The sequence below is a fragment of the Piliocolobus tephrosceles genome, chromosome 11, assembly GCF_002776525.5.
Source record: "Piliocolobus tephrosceles isolate RC106 chromosome 11, ASM277652v3, whole genome shotgun sequence".
NCBI classification, from domain to species: Eukaryota; Metazoa; Chordata; class Mammalia; order Primates; family Cercopithecidae; genus Piliocolobus; species Piliocolobus tephrosceles.
The window spans coordinates 119,846,703-119,865,706 of record NC_045444.1 but is presented as its reverse complement, the minus strand read 5'-3'; the positions used below and the strand labels follow the sequence as shown (position 1 = coordinate 119,865,706).

At 48.9% G+C, this 19,004-nt stretch overlaps 1 protein-coding gene across 5 annotated transcripts in view; it reads right to left on the bottom strand.

Annotated features, from left to right (window-relative positions):
* Window positions 1-19,004, bottom strand: part of DGKD (diacylglycerol kinase delta) — a 107,319-nt gene that overhangs the window by 16,487 nt on the left and 71,828 nt on the right. For all 5 annotated transcript variants that reach the window (XM_026447351.1, XM_023188583.2, XM_023188586.2 and 2 more), the window contains 8 exons: window positions 11,412-11,516; window positions 10,995-11,127; window positions 9,989-10,095; window positions 9,462-9,587; window positions 8,452-8,554; window positions 7,623-7,785; window positions 4,034-4,142; window positions 267-406 (listed from right to left, as the gene is read on the bottom strand). In XM_026447351.1, coding sequence (XP_026303136.1) covers window positions 267-406; window positions 4,034-4,142; window positions 7,623-7,785; window positions 8,452-8,554; window positions 9,462-9,587; window positions 9,989-10,095; window positions 10,995-11,127; window positions 11,412-11,516 — 986 coding nt within the window. The remainder of the gene's footprint in view (window positions 1-266; window positions 407-4,033; window positions 4,143-7,622; window positions 7,786-8,451; window positions 8,555-9,461; window positions 9,588-9,988; window positions 10,096-10,994; window positions 11,128-11,411; window positions 11,517-19,004) is intronic.

Sequence of the window (19,004 nt, the reverse complement as noted above, 5' to 3'; positions counted from 1 at the left end):
TCCACGGCCCTGACACGCTCAGGCTTGACCTCCTGGGGAGACCAGATCATTCTAGGGCATGGCTGGTTCTTAACCTGTTTTGTTTTTATCCTTGTCATAATCTGACCAAATATCAAAGACTATCAGAATATATGCTCAGGTCAAATCTTTACAAATAATTTCAGAGGGCCCACATTTTCCACAGACCCCAGGTTAGGAACACCTGGTCGAGGGGACCTGTCTCTCAAGAGTCTCCCCATACAGCACCGGAGCATATCCCCACTCACCTGTCCAGCATCTTGGTGCTGGCTCTCTCCAACTTCTCCAAGATCTGGGGGAGCTGGGTGTCATCATCGCAGGCTGAGCCCCAGCCCAGCACTCGGGCCAAGTCATTCCCTGTGCCCAGCGGAAGCACGCCCAGCTGACACTAAGGAGACACGGGGGAAGATGTGTAGGCAAACACCTGGGGGCAGGGACCACCTCCCAGCCCGCAGCCTTCCTTGTCACCCACCACGAGGATTACATCAGCAATGTGGGGATGTGACCTAAAACCGTGCAGCCTGCACATTATAGGCAGAGCCCACTGGAGGGGACAGATGACATTCTCCTTGGCAATGAGACAGAAACATGACTGCCCTTGAGATAAGATGCTGCTTCTGGGAGAAACGGATGAGCCACAGGTCCATCTCTCAGCTGTCGTCACATCTTGATGGTCAGCCCCTCACACTCTCTCTGATCTGTCTCCCAAATCTCCCGGCTTCCCATTTTCACCACTATGACCACAGCCCCAAGGAATCACTCTGACGCCTCGCCACCCATCCCTCCATCCACTACAGCGTCTCACTCACTAATGCCAAATTCTTCTTCCAAAAACATCACGAGTGTCACTTCTCTCCTTTAAATCCTATCAAAAAAAGGTGCCAGGACCCTTCTCAGTCTGGACGCCACCCTGAAGCCTTGCCAGAGCTCAGCCTCTGCCCACCTGCCTGCTGTTCCGTGAAGACACCTCATCCATTGCTCAGGCCTCACCCTCTACCTGGATTCCCATCCCAGAGCTCCGATGAGGTCCCACTACACCACTTCATTGCTTAGGAGGCCTCCTGAAACGCCCACTGCCCAGAGTTCACCAGCCTCTGACTCTGACAATGCAGTGACCAGGGCGCCTGCGGTGCAGTGTGGGGAGGCGTTACTGTCCTTGAGGCAGGAATCCTGCCATGCTCCAGCCTACAGCACCGTACAGCCCTCTGCTCACCAGGTGCAAGTGACCATGCTTGAGGCCCTGTCCTGTGGGGACAGCAAACACCAGAGGAGGTCCTGCCTCACCAAGGGGACATCTGGCAGTGGGGAGGCAGGAGCAAGCAGGCCACGACACCGGAGCAAACATACTAGATGGAGAGAACCCAGCGCTGAAGAGTGCCCAGAGGGGCTAAGGACTCCGCGGGGGCTTCCTGGAGCCTTAAAGGAAAAGGAAAGCAGCGCACAGCAGGCATAGATGGTGCTCCAGGCAGGGAGGCACTACACTGGAAGGGCAAGGCAGAGCTCAGTGAAGAGAAGGACAGTGAGGAAACAGAAGGCAGACAGGCAGAGGAACAAGCAGGAGGCAAAGCTGGGACTCTGGCAAACTCTTAAAGGTCTGGACTTTTCCCAGAAGCATCGTGCTTGGGGGATGCACAGGCAGAAGTGCCCCAGGAAAGGTTGCCTGGGTGAGCTGCAGATGGACAGAGGCCAGGGTACTGTGGATGGCAGGACTGAGGCCACAATTAGTGAGAAACAGGCAGGAGGAAGAGACGGAGGAACCAAGAACAACTGTCCAATTTCCTGGCTCAGACATCTAGAGGGATGTTTTCAGACTCGAAGGAAAGGAATGTGGGGCACGCGCTGAACATGGTGTAGTGTTGGAAACTCGCAGCACTAGGAGACATCCAGAGAGGCCCAAGGCCCAAGGCATCCAGAGATGTCCCCAGGACAGAGATGACAGCAGAAGCCCTGCTAGTCGCTGAGCGTTCCAAAAGTGAAGGAGGAGAGGCTCCAGCAAGGCTCTGCAGACACAGCGTTAAGGTAAAGGGACGGACGGAGAGGCCACCATGGAGCAGTAGCAGCCAGGAAGACGAGAAACCCCAAGGCAGCAGGGGCCCAGCGAGGGCATGGCCGCCGCAACAGGCGCCAAAGAGAAGCAGGGGAGAGAAACGTGTGCTGACCTTGGCTGAACGTATGAAAACTAGCCACAAGGTTCCACTGTCTTCCTCACTAGTGACAGTGAACTTGCAAATAATACACAAAATCAAAAATTAGAGTAGTCTATGCTAATCCACCAGCAGGCGGCACCACTTCTCCTCCCAAGCCGCTGGCCTCCTGGCCCAGGCTGTCAAAGTCCACCCACCTGGGAATACTACCAAGTGAGCAGGGCTGGGTAGGGACTGCAGAATCACTGAAAAATACATCCACGTCACACAGAAGTCTGACTTTTTTAAAAATGGGGCCATAATAAACGTAAGAAAATACAGATGCAAATCTTCCTAATCTTGGGGGGTGTAGACAGCTACAAATATGACAGACGTTGACTAAAATCATGAAAGAAAAGACCACCCCCCAAAAAGGATGTTGAACTGACAAACGACAAACTGGGAAAAAAATATCTGCAGTGGTAGATAAGAAGTTAATATAACAATAATCCTCACACATCCATTTTTAAAGGAAAAAAGGTGAATATTCAAAGAGGAAATGAGGCAAAAATACATGAACAGGTTGATTTATTTAAAACTTCATAACCAACTGAGGAGGCTTCAACTTCACCAGGAATTAAGTAAAGATCCGACATTTTTTGGAATACTGAGCTGGACAAAAACTAAAGAGATGAACAGCTTGGATGGTGCACGGGAAAGGACAGCTTTAAGAGGCATCAGGCACGGAAGCTGGCACAGCCCTGAGGAAAGGCAGTTTGTCCCCACATTTCAATACTTAAGTTTGGGTGCGCCCAGAGAGGAGAGCCCTGGGAAGTGATCTCCGTGCTCACACACAGAGGTGAGCTGGCCCAGGGCTCTCCGGTGTGCCCAGTGGAAAACGACACAAGGATGCCTACTTACAGACACAGGCAGAAGGTGTGGGCAACATCTTAATCAGTGATTTTTAAAAAGCAGTAACAGGCCGGGCGCAGTGGCTCACGCCTGTAATCCCAGCACTTTGGGAGGCCGAGGTGGGCAGCTCACGAGGTCAAGAGATCGAGACCATCCTGGCCAACATGGAGAAACCCTGTCTCTACTAAAAATACAAAAATTAGCTGGGCGTGGTAGTGTGCACCTGTAGTGCCAGCTATTTGGGAGGCTGAGGTAGGAGAATCACTTGAACTGGGGAGGCAGAGGTTGCAGTGAGCCAAGATCGCGCCACTGCACTCCAGCCTGGCGACAGAGCAAGACTCCACCTCAAAAAAACAAAAACAAACAACAACAACAACAACACAAAGCAGTAACAGAACAGCCCGTTTAAATTACGACCGCATTGTGCATTTTATGTGCTGTGATCGAGAGAGGCCACAGACAGCAAAATGCTGGTACTGGCTGATCACCTGCGGAGGCCATGGCTAGGTGTGGAAATTCAACGAATATATGAACACTTTTATATACAATCAGGAAAATCTATTTTTATTTTAATACAAAAACTAAGTCCAATGAACCATGAGTCTGACTTGAGAAATTCAAGTATACTGCCGTCCCCTTCTCACAAGCAAGAGGCCTCAAGTCAAAAATTACCCAGTAAAGCAACAGCCCCACCCAGTCCTGCTCCCCACATGGGTCCTTTGTCAGCAATTCTTTTCGTAGCTCCCTTCAGGTCCCCCTCATACATCATGGTCTGAGCCCCCGGGCCTCCACGATGCCAGGGGGTGGCCTGGGCTCTCCCCTCTCTGCCTTGGCCACCAAACTGCACACTCCCCAAAACCATCGATGGTTTCTGGCCTGAGAACAGGTACTCCGAGATGAACAGGAGCTGAGACTGCGTGATTTCCCTCTAACCTCCGCACCCTCTCTGCTCCTGGCTGGGCTCCCTCCCGTACAGGTACCTGTTTATGAAGGTTGAGGCTGTCGATTTCAGAGAGGACCCAGCCAACACTTCCATCCCCACCACAAACCAGAATCCGGAACGTGTCAAACTTCTGGAATAACCGTAAGCTGCAGAGAAAAGAGAACGGCCGTGAAATGACGCTCATTCCACAGGACAAATGACAGGCTTGTCAACAGGGGGCTGAGGCGCCACCTATGCTCCTCATGGCTGACCTGCACCAGAGACAGAGCACACACAGGTCCTGCCACGTGACACAAGCCGCCTGCACACCCCTCCACTCAGGGTCCACTTTGTCAAGGGGACAACAGCAGCACTCGGGTCCAACCAACTGCTCCCACCAGGGCCATGCCCCACCCAGCGAGAAGACCACTCAGTTTGGTGAGCCACTGCACCCTCTGCAGACACCACAGGCTCAGTGGTGGGCCAAAACTGCATCCCCTGCCAGGCTCATAGGCACAGCCTTCCGTGGCCCCTGCCCATGTGTGCCCACCCTGCGTCACTGTCCCTGCCTCATCCACGTGTGGCTCCTGCCAGCCTTCCCAGCATGCCCTCTGGGCTGCCTGCACCACCCTACACCCTCAGCCTTGGCACTCCCTGGCCCTGGGCCGCAGTCTGGCTTCCACCCTGGCCCTTGTTCTAGTCACCCTGGAGCCCCAGGCTGCCTGCCCTGCCTGCGGGCTACGTGTCCCCACTGCAGCACATATGCCTGGGCCCACTCAGTCCTCCAGTGACATGACCCATGCCTCCTACCCTCCTAACTCCTCGGCTTCCTTCCTGGGCTCCCCCTGTCAACCTGCCCGTGCCTAGCAGCGTCCCTACTCAGGACACCACTGCCGCTTCTGCTCACTCCTCATCCTCTTCCTATGTGACCACGTCCAGTTTGTTTCAAGAATCACACAGATGACTCTGGATCAACAGCCCTCAGGCAACTCCTGAAAGCCGACACTTGTACCTGTCCTCCAGAACACACCACCCTGGTATCCTAGGACACCTCTAACAGGACACATCCCTACTCAGAGAATGGTAGCACAACCACCAACCCAGTCGAGAGGCGAGACCCTCCTCCTCTCAGCCTGTAGCCGACCCAGCCCCTCCTGGTAGCCTCTCCTCCACACCCAACCCAGGTACCAGCTCAGGTCACCACCGTGCTCTCGCAGAGTCCCACAGACGAATCAGTCACTATGACACCCTTCCTGAAAGCTCCCCACATGAGTTCCAAGATCTTTCTAAAACACGAGCCTGGCCATGGGCCTTGCTTTATGAGGTTGCCCCTCGTTTGCAGGAAAGAGCCGAACCTCTTGGCCAGCACCCGAAGCCCTCCCCAATGGCAGGTGCCACCTTTCTGCTGCTGCCCCCGGTCTGGCCTCGCAGTGTTCCCTCTTGCCTCACCGCTGCACAAGCAGTGCCCTCGGCCCAGAAGCCTCCCCGTAGACATCAGAACACTAGAGCTCCTCAGATGCCAGCTCGGGGAGACGTGGAAGAACGCCCAGTGTGACTTGAGACCCCTGCCCCCCAGGTTCCCAGAGAAGTTGCATCACCCCATTGAAGTGCCGGGGGACCCTGCGTGTACTCCTACCCATTCCCTGCATCTGCACTCCTGGCCTGGCTGACCTGCGCACCCTGCCTCGAGCTCAGTGTCCGACCCAGAATGAACGTTCAGAAGACAGGCAGGCGTAGGTGATGTGGCACCAAGCCCAGGCTCCACACAGAACACTGACACCTGTAAGGCCCCTTGCTCTTGGGAGAAGAGGTGACAGGTCAAGGCCGGGAACTGGAACATGAAGCAGTAGCTCCAGATTCTGCTGTGAGCTGTGTGAGATGAGCTGCTCCCAGAAACGGGAAATGACTGACTCAACTCCCTTACGCCGCTGTGGGGGCTTCCTAAATCATCCCATCTCATACTGAACTCCCACTACGAATCATGGGGTTTTGCTTGCACACCAAAATTAATATTTTGTGATTCTCGAGATCAGCTGTGTAGCCTGCTCTGCCACAGCCATTTCAAAGCCTTCCTCCAACACCCCCGTACCATGTTTAATAATAACCTCAGCCTACTCGGTGCACTGTGATAACAGATGTATTATACCTCCACTTTCCCCACTTTTTAACTAAAATTATTTCTTTGCCAGGCACAGTGTAATCCAACACTTTGAGAGGTCGAGGAAGGAGGATCACTTGCGTCCAGGAGTTTGAAACTAACCAGGACCACACAGTGAGGCCACTCTACAAAACGTTTTAAAACTTTTGTGATGCTCAACAAAACATTAAAAAAAAAAATCAGCACACCTGCAGTCCCAGCTACTCAGGAGGCTAAGGCAGGAGGCTGGTTTGAGCCCAGGAGCTGTAGTGAGCCAGGATTGCACCAGTGCAGTCAGCCTGGGCAAACTGGCAAGACCCTGTCTCAAAAAATATAAAATTAAAAATAAAATTAAAATAACGTTGATCAGCCTACTAGTGATTGCAGTCCTCCACCACTCAGATAAGTCTTTCTACAGAAAATGTGGGAGTACTGCCTTTGCGGAAGCAGGCTGGAGTGCTGCCATCTGTGACTGCCCTCCAACTGTGCCTGGCTGTGAGTGGGGACGAGCAACACAGAAGACACCCAGAGGACCAACGATGAGCAGCATGTTCCTCTTACCCTGGCACGTACGCCAAGGACACGCAGGGAACTGGCCGAGGTTCACATAAGAGTAGCCCCTGGCTCATAAATACACAGACCCCCCTGACTCCTCCCAGAAAAACACAGGCCAGACCACAGGTTCTGCAGGCACTTCCCACTTCGGGTATCCTGGACAATCTCTGGAAGTGCTAGCAAGTCCTCTCAGAGCTCTGACCTGGAGCTGATGCTTCCAAAGGAAGAAGAAATTCATTGAAATGGCAAAATTCACAAAAGCAAATGTTTTCTACAAACTTATGAAAAGTACAAAACTACAAATAACACACACTGGCTCTCCAGCAAGCCTAATCTCTGTGCTGCTGCTGAACAGGGGAATCACTCTGGCCCAACGTCGCCCTCGCGTGTTCCTGCTTTGCAGCACCTGCACACCGAGCAGCCTCCCGCGCCTCTCAGCAAACACTGCTCCTGGCCTCGCTGCAGGACAGCTTCTTTCTCAATGCTGGGCAGCTGTTACAAAGAACGTGGCATGCCAGGAAAACACACCCATGGACTAGATAGATAGATAGATAGATAGATAGATAGATAGATAGACAGACAGACAGAAAGAAAAAATAAAAGAAAGAAAATATACCCACAACGTTGTGTGCAGACACACGCAGAAGGCATTTGTGCAATGGCAGGTAAAGAAGAATCCTGACTGGCTCAAAAGATGCATGTGCATGGGTGTGTGTACATGGGTGTATGCATGTGTACGTACGTGTGCACACACGCTATGTTCCAAGTTGGAAGGCCATGCACCTCTATTAAGAGTGGGCACCTCTGCAAGTGCAATTTGGGGAGGAAGTAGTTTAACTTTTCTTTCCTATTTAAAACTTTGTGTCTTTAATCTTTTTTTTTTTTTCCTAACAAGCACACACCACCTACACAATTTTTAAAACTCCAAGAAAGATATATTTTACAAGCTTCCTACCCGAGGTGTGGGCCTCCGTTCATGAGGTCGAAGACCTGGGCGGGATTTAGCAGCTGTTTGAATCTTCTGAGGAACTTCACACCCTGGTTGTCCCCACTTTTTGAATTGACGAAGACCAACAGTGGGCTTGTGCAAGACGGAGGACAGCTGGCCTTCCAGAACCCTGGACGCGAGAATGAACAGAAGAAAACATGTAGGCCACAGAAGACGCTGGGGGCACCACCGATGGAATCAGCAGCAGCAGACCCCTCCAAGGACACACACCTGACACACGCACACCTATGACTCAGGAGGAGGTCAGTGAACAGTCCCCACAGCCGCTCCCCATGTGTGAGGCCGGGAGCCCCATCCATCTGATCTCACATTCACAAGGCGTCCAACTGCCACCTTGCTGCTCTTCTCTTCCTGATCTCCTCTCAGCCATGGACCCCACATCCCTCCTTCCACCAGTACTTGTCAACAGGTGCCACAATGTCCCAGTCAGACATGACAACAGCTGCCAAGCCAGTGTGTCAGCAAGTGCTAGGCAGAGATGGAGCACAGCTTCAACGGCTCACGACGGAGAAGGCCACAGACCTGGGTGCCACTCAATAGCATCACCTCCACATCAAGCACCTGGCTTGGGTCTCAGTCCCGTCTAAGGGCAATGCCACAGAATCAGGGCACCGTGTGCCACTCTGTGCAACTCCTCCAGTAGCCCCCACAGCTGTGCCTGACCTCTTGCTGAGATCTCACCAAGACAACCAACTCCAGAGCTGGAGAGGAGAAAGTGCGTGGAGAAGGAAGCATGTGGGCGTGCATGAGAAGGATGGGCATGTGTGGTACCCACCATCAGAGTCGATGCTGTTGAGAGCCGTGGGTGGGATGACTGACACTTTGCATAGGCCAAGGGGGCACTTGGTCAGCAAGGATTCTTTACACGATGTGTGAACCTGAAACAAGAGTCCCCGCATCACCAAGGGTCACTGGCATCCTTCACACACACCAGAAATCCTCCTGCCCTGTAGCTGATGAGCTGGCCCCGGGGGAGACGGGCGATTTCAGAGCTGGGCTGGCCTGCTCCCATCGGGGTCCCGGGCCCTGGCTTTGCACTTGAGAAGGCATAACACAGAAACACCGGGCAGGAGCCAGTCATGGTTCACATCGTGTGAGCTACAGCCCTGTACCCAACTCTCTGGCCCTTCAACCACAGCTACCTCAAACTTTCAGGACGACGGTGAGGGCTCCTGGGGCCACGTGCCTCTATGTGTCCCCTGTGTCTTGGTTTCCTCCTGGCAGCCAGATGTGCTAGGCAAGTGACTGCAGCAGCCACTTCACAATGACCAACTCAGAAGCAAGCACATGGAGGCTCCCTGAGTCTTTCCCAGAAGCACATCTCACCACCTAGAGCAACGATGAGACTCAGGACCTGGCAGGAGGCCATGTGGGCTACACCCCTTCCACATGGCTGGGCTCACTGGAAACACTGCCCAGAGCCGACGCGCTCCGAAGGCCCTCTACATCCTTCCTGCTTCCACACCACAGAGGCGGCCAGCTCAACTATCCCAGGTGACCCCTCACAACCCGGCTACAGTGCCTGCCGCATGATGCAGGGTGACATCTGTCATAACAATACATATCTGCATGTGTCAAAAGGCAGGAATAAATTCAACAGGAAGAAATACCCCAAAAACACAGCTAAGAAGAATGACTCAACACTTCAAAAACCCAATCTCAGCTGGAGGGGCCTCTGGGATGATTTTGCCAGGATCCAGCAGATCATGTGGAGCCACAAGGCCCGCATGGGCACCGTAGGGAGCAGGCCCTCCCCTCCAGCCCGGGCGTGGGGCCCACACTCACCATGGCCTTGCACCAGAGGCAGCGCCAGTCCTGCAGGCGCAGCACGCTGCCACAGGTCTTGTCGCACACAGTGCACTTGGCGCTCACAGGTAGGTTTCCTTCCAACCACTGGTGGGGCATTGCGATCTGCAACCAAACAGGCACGCGCTAGGGACGCTCCCAAGGCTCCACGTCAAGGGCAGCCAGGAGCCCTCAGACGGAAACGCTCGTTGTGAACTCAGCCAAGGCATTCTTCCCAGCACAAGCTCCTTCCCTGATGGTCAGTGAGGGCAGGGATGGCAGGGCCTGTGAAGCACAATCTACCCACGCAGCTGTCGGAGGTGCAAACAAGACCCACAGGGACAGGATGGAGCTCGGGGGTGTGACAACCACACAGAGACCGCATATGCTTTCCACTGTGACACCCAATGCCAGTGTGACCGTCTCAAATGAAACAGAGGTGGGGAGGGAAGGGAGGAGGCTTGCAAGGGGCCGTGCAGGTGGGGGGCCCTGGCTCAGGGACCCACGGGTGGTATTTCTTAACATACCCCATCTGCATCTTCAATGATGTCCTTCCCGATCGAGGCCAGCGTGGTCCACTTACAGTTATTGGTTGCACGCACAGCACAGCGCTTGTGGGCCTTAAATTTGCACACTGTGAGAGAAGGGACACATGAGCCTACAAGCTGTGTCTGTGCCAGGAGCTTCCCATGCTGAGCAGTGTTGTGAGAACTGTCCAGCTCCAGAAAAGTCAAGGAAGGAATCAATGGCACTCCCATTTTATAAGTGAACTACTGTGATACGCTTAGAGGCTGATGGCGGTGGGACCGGCGCCGGCAGGGAAAGCTGGAGATCAGTATGCTTTCTGTAACAGGCCAGAGAGTGAGCAGTGGAGACTGCAGGTCGTAACCAGCTTCCATCACCACTATTCAACTCTATTGTGTAGCACAAAAGCAGTCAGAGACAGTATTTTTTTGTGGACACAAATTTGAATTTCATGTAATTTTCATGTGTCACAAAATATGATTCTTCTTTTGAGTTTTTCCAATCATTTAAAAATTTAAAAGCCAGTCTGAAGCGTGGGAGCTGTACAAAAACAGGCAGAGGCAGGGTGTGGTCCAGGCCACAGCTAACAAGCCCTGCTCTAGCCCACTGCTTTTGCCACCAGACTGGATGCCCATGCCCAAACCCTGCAGCCCTGACCTCTAAGTCTGTAACGCACTTTCAGTCCATATATGCACAGCCCTGTCTCCCCAGCTGTGGAGTGTGAGACACGGGGGCCGACCACTGTTCCTTCGGTGTCTTTCCCTGTGTGCTCTAGGCTTCCCCTGTTTCTCCTTTTGCCACCCACCACTTCCCTTCTTTTCACTGTTTGAGCACTATAAAAACATGATTTATCAAGGACTCTTCGGCAGGTAAAATAAAGAAGAATGGCATCACAGAAATCACTGTGCCCTTGCCTGACCACATGGGTGACAATGGCTTATTTATGGTGACTGGATTTGGATTTCCAAGGCCACCTTTCCTGACAGAATAACAAATGCACATCCGTACCCTCACAGGACAGCCCGTGCGACGTGACCCCAGACAGAGCCTCACGGCACACATTGCAGTAGGTCGGCCTCGCATGGGAACAGGCGTACCAATTGTGCATCCCTGAGAAGTGGTCCATGCTGTACTGGGTGGGCTGGAAGAACGAAACCAAGACGGCAAAGGTAAGACTTCTCTTTTAAATTGTTAAATGCAGTAACTTGGACAAGATTAAACAAAGTATCCAAGAGAGGAGAGAAGGAAGGTTTATAAAGGACAGGTCTGCCGAGAGGACAAGCAATAAGCTTTAATTGTATAAGGAACACGCTGAGAATGTGAGCTCAAGACTGTGGGTCCGCAGGTGGGAGACACTTAGACAGCAGACACTGGGGTGAGGGAGGCAACAGGAGGCATTTGGAGAAGGGTATTTTCTTTTTTAACCTCAAAGTGCTCCCTGTTCTGCACAGTCTTTAACGCTGCAATCCAATCTTCCATTTCTTTTCTGTTATCAGCACACAAGATGAGCTTCCTGCATGGAGTTATGACCTAGAGAAAGAAACAGGTTCAACAGATCCATGAACAAAAGGCAAGTGCTGATAGCTATGAATGCTTTCTTAAAACCGACCTCACATAGACATAAAAATTAATATTTCATTCACGTATTCACCCTGAACCGGAAACAAAAATGGTTATCAAGGATCACTAAAAATTAAAAATAAGAACGATCTCAAACCAAAAAGACAGTGAAATTTAGTTTTCATATGTTCATCAGCAATCAACTTAAGTGGACATTTATAATTGCTTACTACTTAGACACAGTAGTAAGCCCTAGGAAATAAAAAAAGAAGTAACAACTGTGTCTTTCGAACAGTCGAAGACACAGTTGCTGCTGCTTCAGGGAGCCCACAGTGATGTCCAGCATTTGAACAGTTGGGGAAGTCTGCTCAGATGTAAGTCTAGAATACCATGAGCATGCATCACATATAAATGTTCTTGTAGAAAAACCTCAGTATCAGACTAGGCAGGACCTGAACAACTTGACTAGAACTAAAGTTGTGACCTGGTAATAATTAACAAATGAAAATGATATCCATAACATATAAAGGGTTGTAATCAGTAGGAAAAAATCTTCCTGATATAAAAAAGGCTATGAAATTGCATTTTACAAAAGAAATACATCAACATTCTTTTTTGTGGGGGGGGGTACATGGTAGGTATTTGTATTTATGGTGCATACGAGACACTCTAATACAGGCACAGAGTAAATGGGGTATCCGTTGCCTCAAGGATTTATCCTTTCTCTGTATTATAAACTATCCACGTATACTGAGTTATTTTTAAATGTACAGCAAATTATTAACTGTTGTCACCCCGTTGTGCTATCAAATACTAGACCTTGTTTATTCTAACTATATTTTTGTACCTATTAACCATCCCCCAGCCCCACTACCCTTCCCAGCCTCTGGGAACCATCAATCTACTGCCTATCTCCAGGAGTTCAACTGTGTTCATTTTTTTTTTTTTTTTTTTAGCTCCCACAAATAAGTGAGAACATGTGAAGTTTGTCTTTCTGTGCTTGGCTTATTTTACTTAACATAAGTGTCCTCCTGTTGTTGCAAATGACAGGATCTCATTCTTTTTTATGGTCGAATAGTACTCCCTGTGTATATGCACCACATTTTCTTTATCCACTTGTCTGCTGATGAACACTTAGGTTGCTTCCAAACCTTAGCTACTGCGAATAGTGCTGCTGTCATCACGGGAGTGCAGACATCTCTTCATACACTGATTTCCTTTCTTTTTGGTATACACCTAGCAGTGGGATTGCTGGATCGCATGGTAGTTGTATTTTTAGTTTTTTGAGGAACCTCCAAACTGTTCTCCACAGTGGTTGTACTAATTTACAATCCTACCAACAATGTACGCGAGTTCCCTTTTCTCCACATCCTCGCCAGCATTTGTTATTGCCTGTCTTTTGGATAAAAGTCATTGTAACTGGGGTAAGACGTTATCTCATTGTCATTTTTATTTGCATTTCTCTGATGATCAATGATATTGAGCACTTTTTCACATACTACTTGCCATATGTATGTCCTCCTTTGAGAAATGTCTATTTTGCCTATTTTTTAACTGGATGATTAGATTTTTCCCTTTTGAATTATTTGAGCTCCCGATTTATTCTGGTTATAATCCCTTGTCAGAGGAATAGTTTGCAATTTCTTTTTGTTCTGTTTGTTTGCAATTTCTTTTTGTTCTGTTTGTTTGTTTGTTTGAGACAGAGTCTCACTCTGTCACCCAGGCTGGAGTGCAATGGTGCAATCTTGGTTCACTGCAAGCTCCACCTGCTGGGTTCACATCATTCTCCTGCCTCAGCCTCCCGAGTAGTTGGGACTACAGACGCCCGCCATCACGCCCGGTTAATCTTTTGTATTTTTAGTAGAGACAAGGTTTCACCGTGTTAGCCAGGATGGTCACGATCTCCTGACCTTGTGATCCGCCCACCTTGGCCTCCCAAAGTGCTAAGATTACAGGCGTAAGCCACCGTGCCCGGCAGTTTGCAAGTATTTTCTCCCATTCTGTGGGCTGTCTCTTCACTTTGTTGATTGTTTCCTTTGCTGTGCAGGAACTTTTTAACCTGTTAAAAACAGGAGCTTTTTTCACTGTTTCCTTTGCTATGCAGGAGCTTTAACCATTTGTCCACTTTTTGCTTTGGTTGCCTGTGCTTGTGAAAATTACTCAAGAAACCTCTGCCCAGTCCAACGTGCTGGAAAGTTTCCCCAATGTTTTCTTTCCATAATTTCATAGTTTGAGGTCTTAAAGTCTTTAATCCATTTTGATTTGATGTTTGTATATGGCAAGAAACAGGAGTCTAGTTTCATTCTTCTGCATATGGATAACCAGTTTTCCCAGCACCATTTATTGAAGAGACTGTGCTTTCCTCAGTATATGTTCTTGGTACGTTTGTCAAAAACGTGTTCACTGTGTATGTATGAATTTATTTCTGGGTTCTCTATTCTGTTCCATTGTTCTGTGTCTATTTTTATGCCAGAACCGTGCTGTTTGGGTTAGTATAGCTCTGTAGTATAATTTGAAGTCAGAAAATGTGATTCCTCCAATTTTTCATCAGGATAATTTTGGCTATTCTGGGTCTTTTGGCTATTCTGGATCTGTATAAATTTAGAATTATTTTTTCCATTTCTGTGAAGAATGTCCTTGGTATTTTAATAGGAATTGTACTGAATCTGTACATTGCTTTGGGTAACATGAACATTTTCACACTGTTGATTGTTGCAGTCCATGAACACGGAGTATCTTTCCATTTTTTGTGTGTTCTCTTCCATTTCTTGCATCAATGTTTTGTAGTTTTCATTGTAGAAATCTCTCACTTCTTTAGTTAATTCCTAGGTACTGTATTTTATTTGTAACTACTGTAAATGGGATTACTTTCTTGATTTCTTTTCCAGATTGAGCACTGTTGGTACATATAGAAATGCTACTGAATTTTGCACATTGATTTTGGATCCTGCAACTCTACTGAATTTATCAGTTTTAATAGGTTTTTTGGTGGGGTCTTTAGGTTTTTCCAAATATAAGATCACATCATCTGCAAACAAGGATAATTTGACTTCTTCCTTTCCAATTTGGATGCCCTTTACTTCTTTTTTGTTGTTGTTGTTGTTTGATTGCTCTAGCTTGGACTTCCTCACAGAAGAAATAAAAAATGGATAATAAGCAAGTAAAAAGCTGCTTAATCACTCTAGTCATCAGAGAATGCAAATGAAAATAGCAATCTATTTTTCGCCCATGGGATTGGCAAAGTTTTAAAAGATTACTATCCAGTACTGACAAACATGTGGGGGAAAAGAATTCTCCTCAAGTACTGACAGGAGGTAAACAGGATATAAACTTTTTAGAGAAAAAACTGATAGTGTATATCAAAATTTTCAAGGGTTGTAACCTTTTCCTTTATTTTGTTTTATAATGATTATATTATACCGATGGAGTTCCAAAGTCAAATCCACAAACAAGGTAGATTCAGAAATCTAGCTTTTATATCTCTCCCCTCTACCCTGGTTCCCATAGGTTGCTTTACTAAAAAAGAGAGAAAGAGCAAGTATGGTTTCTCCTTCCATTTTTAAGATACATGCAAACATGTATATCATATTGTCCCCTTTGTCAACAGTAGCAGGGACACTTTTCTCCACCTTTGCCTTTCCACTTAATTACATATCCCGGACATCACTCCTCAGCAGTATCCAGGGCTTCCTCATTCTTTCAACAGTCGCACAGTACTCCACTTTATAGGACTCAGCCAGCGCCCTATGAATGGGAATTTCGTGCTGTTTAAAATTCTTTGCTATTTCTCATAGTGTTGCCATGAATTATCTCCACAAGGATCTTTTCCTGTTTTTACCAACCTATCTCTGGGGTAAATTCCTAGAAGCAGAATTGCCCTGACAAAGAGTAAATGCACATGTAATGTTGCTAGCTATTGTCAAATTATCCCCACAGGGGTTGTACCATTTTGCATTCTCACCAACAGTGTTAGGAAAATGCTTGCTTCCCCATGGATTCACCAACAAAATATGTTATTTAACTTTTAGATTTTGACACATCTCATAGCTTCAATTTACATTAAGAAGACCCAATTTAGGAATACCCAATTTAAATTATTAAATGACCATGTTTCTGCCTCAGAAAACGTAGAAAGTACTTTATAGGGAGATTCTCCAGCGACTAAGTTTCATCGCAGAGGGGATAAATGGAACTGGGTCGCCAGTGCATGGTTCGCGTCTTCCTCCACATATCCTGGGTTGATGGGAGAACACCTGGGGCCAGGCTGGGTGTGGGAAGCAGCAGAGCTGGGAGAGAGTGAGGGCGAAGGAGAGACAGCAAAGGTAGGCCTGGAGGGGCCATCTGCCTTCTGCCCTGCTGCTGTTCAAGCTTCGAGAGCACCACAAACGACCCCTCTCCCTCCAGAGGATAACCCCTGGCTCCACAGCTGCTTGCCAGATGTCTCCTCTAGACTGGGGATTCTAAGAACATGGTGAGCAAAGTTCCTCCCCTCACAGAACTCACAGTGGGGACAGGCAGGCAGATAACCATTTCCCACACTGACTCGGCCATGAAGACGACAAAGTGGGCCCTGAGAGTGGGACTCGGGGGGGTCTCTGGACAACCACTCAGGGTCGGTCATGGGAGACTGGGAGCTGCAAGGCCAAGGCGAGTGCATCAGTCATCGGCATCGTCCCTGTCTACCTATCAAGTCTGAGCACATGTCCCTAACTGTTCACTCTGGGTGAGTTTTAATATTTGAACATTTTGTCAGCATAAATACAGTAAGAGAAAGATAACATACCTTACTTTGCATAACTCAAGGATTATATTAGGAGTCATGCAACAGGATATTTATAGAAGACAACAATGAGATGTTCTAGGTCCTGAGTCTACTACTCCTGCGGCAGCCTTTACGAGCTGAAGTGTCAACTTTGCTCCAGAACTCAGCCACAGCGTTTGAGAAGATGAATCTTTGGGCCCACCTGACCCACACGCTGAAGGAGAGGGTTTACTAGAATTGCTTTGTGGATATTGGGCACTAGTAGGCAGCAAATTACAGACAAAAGCATTAGGTTTAAAGACAGTGAGTTAATGATACAAGTGACCAAGGCATCACTGCCTTCCCCTGTGCTACTGTTCACAGACAATAAACACTGAGCAATAGATAAATGTCAGAGAACCTGGATTTTGGCTTCTAAGGAAAACACAAAACAAAACAAAACAAAAAACCTCTTATTTGTGCCTGTTCTGTTGTGAAGAAGCCTGAGACAGACCCAGATCTGAATCCCACCTGGCAACTGATAAATTTGGGAAATGGGGGCAGACCCTCTTTGCTTCTCGTCAAGAAAGGTGATGCTAGAAGCACCCTGCAGGGCTGTGGTGGGGCTGAACAGGACGAAGTGTGCACAGGGCCTGGCACACTCCCTGAGTCTGAAGCCCTTGCTAGTTGTTTAAAGCAGGTGCTTCTCTGCCCTGTGCCTCCACTGCCCTATCTGAAAACTGGGGCTATTAAGAGCAGTGTCGCATCCTAGCCTTGTTGTTGTGAGGTGCCAGTTGGTGCAACCTCAGAATGTTCTGGGCACTGTCACTATCAGTGCTACCCCGGGCTCGAAGCCCTCAGCTTTGATGTCATCATTTGACACTGCTGAGACCCCTTTCCCATGTGGGCGTCTTTCTTGAGACTGCTCTGGTGTCAATGGTCCACCCTCCCAAACCACAAGAATGTCACAGAAGAGTCCCACCAAGTCAGTCAGAATCCATCTTTCTTAGCTGCCCACAGAGGAGACACGACTGGGCCTGCCTTCTCTCTGTCAGTCCCCAGCTGCACACAGGAGACTTGCCATGACTCACACTTCCATGCCATGCCTCCATCTTCTCGGCACACCTGTCCTGGCGAGCTCCAGCCCCAACACCAGCCAGAAGGCGCCCCTCAGGCAAGGGCCTGCCTGCTCCTCCTCCTGCTCCCCTAACACCAGCCACAGCCCAACCCCTGGTAAGGGAGGGTAAGTCTCTTCGGGAGGCTGATTCTGGGGGATGTTCTCAGCAGCACCTCCCATTCAATCCCTTGATTTGGGAGACATCGTGAGTAGGAAGGACCCAGGCAAGAAAGTGGAGGCTAGACACGGGCCTTCAGGCTATGCCTTCCTGGCTCTTCACCCTGCCCACCAGGGCCGGTGGCAGGGTGCAGGGTGAAGCTCTAAGGAATACTAAGAGTGTCCCTATGCCTGGACTGCAGCCAGTATCATAACTACCGGCAACCAAAGAATGGTGCAAAAAAGCTGAAACTATCTCCAAAATCCAGCCTTCACAAAGAAAAGACTTTGGAGACTAAAAGATGGCTCATATTTTTCAAGCAAATGTATAAAGTAAGAAATGGTTCACACCCCTGAATCAACTTAAAAGTTAATTGCAAATCAGAAGCAGGGCAATAAGGCTGGGCGCAGTGGCTCACGCCTGTAATCTCAGCACTTTGGAAGGCCAAGGCAGGTAGATCACTAGAGGTTAGGAGTTCGAGACCACCCTGGCCAACATGGTGAAACCCCATCTCTAACTAAAAATACAAAAAACAGCTGGACGTGGTGGCACGCGCCTGTAATCCCAGCTACTTGGGCGGTTGAGTTGGATCACTCGGACCTGGGAGGCGGAGGTTGCAGTGAGCCAAGATTGCGCCTTGCACTCACTCCAGCACTCCAGCCTCGGTGACAGAGTGAGACCCTGTCTCAAAAAAAAAAGTAGGGCAATAAACAATAAACTGAACTCGACAGGACAGATGAATGATATCCCAGGCATTCAAAAGGCCAGGCTGCAGGACGTCCCACCAAGAGAAGGAGCAGAACAGGATCAGAGGTGACTGCATGGAAATCTACACACTGGAGAGAGAAAATATCCTCAGATCTTGATGCCTGATGACTGGAGAAAGAAACGTCATGTCACAGAGGAGAAGTGGATAAAACGGTGGGTCCACTTCTCACAGAATCCTGAGGCAGGCTAGAACAGCCATAGACAGATTTGAATTTTTACACACTTGCTGGAATTCTCTTGAAGGTAACAGAACTTAAAAATCAGTAAGAAAAGAGCAGACAAACTAATACTAAAATGGACGAAAGACTTGAACAGTTATTTCACAAATGGCCAATAAAGCACATGACCTGGTGCTCAATTTGATTAGTCATCAGGGAAGTACAAATTAAAGCCACAGGGTGATGCATCTCTCACAACGGCTGAGCCGAAACAGACAATATCAAGTGCTGGTGACAGTGCAACTTGGTGCAACTACTTCAGAAGACAGCTGAACTCATATATACCCTGTGACTCAGCAATTCCACCCACGCATCCCACAGAAATGCGAACGCATACCTTCCTCATCAAGGCATACAAGAATGTTCGCAGCATCACTACTCTAAACAGGTCTACAGTGAATACACTGTAGTATATTCATACATTGGAAGACAAGCAATAATGTAATGAATCTTACAA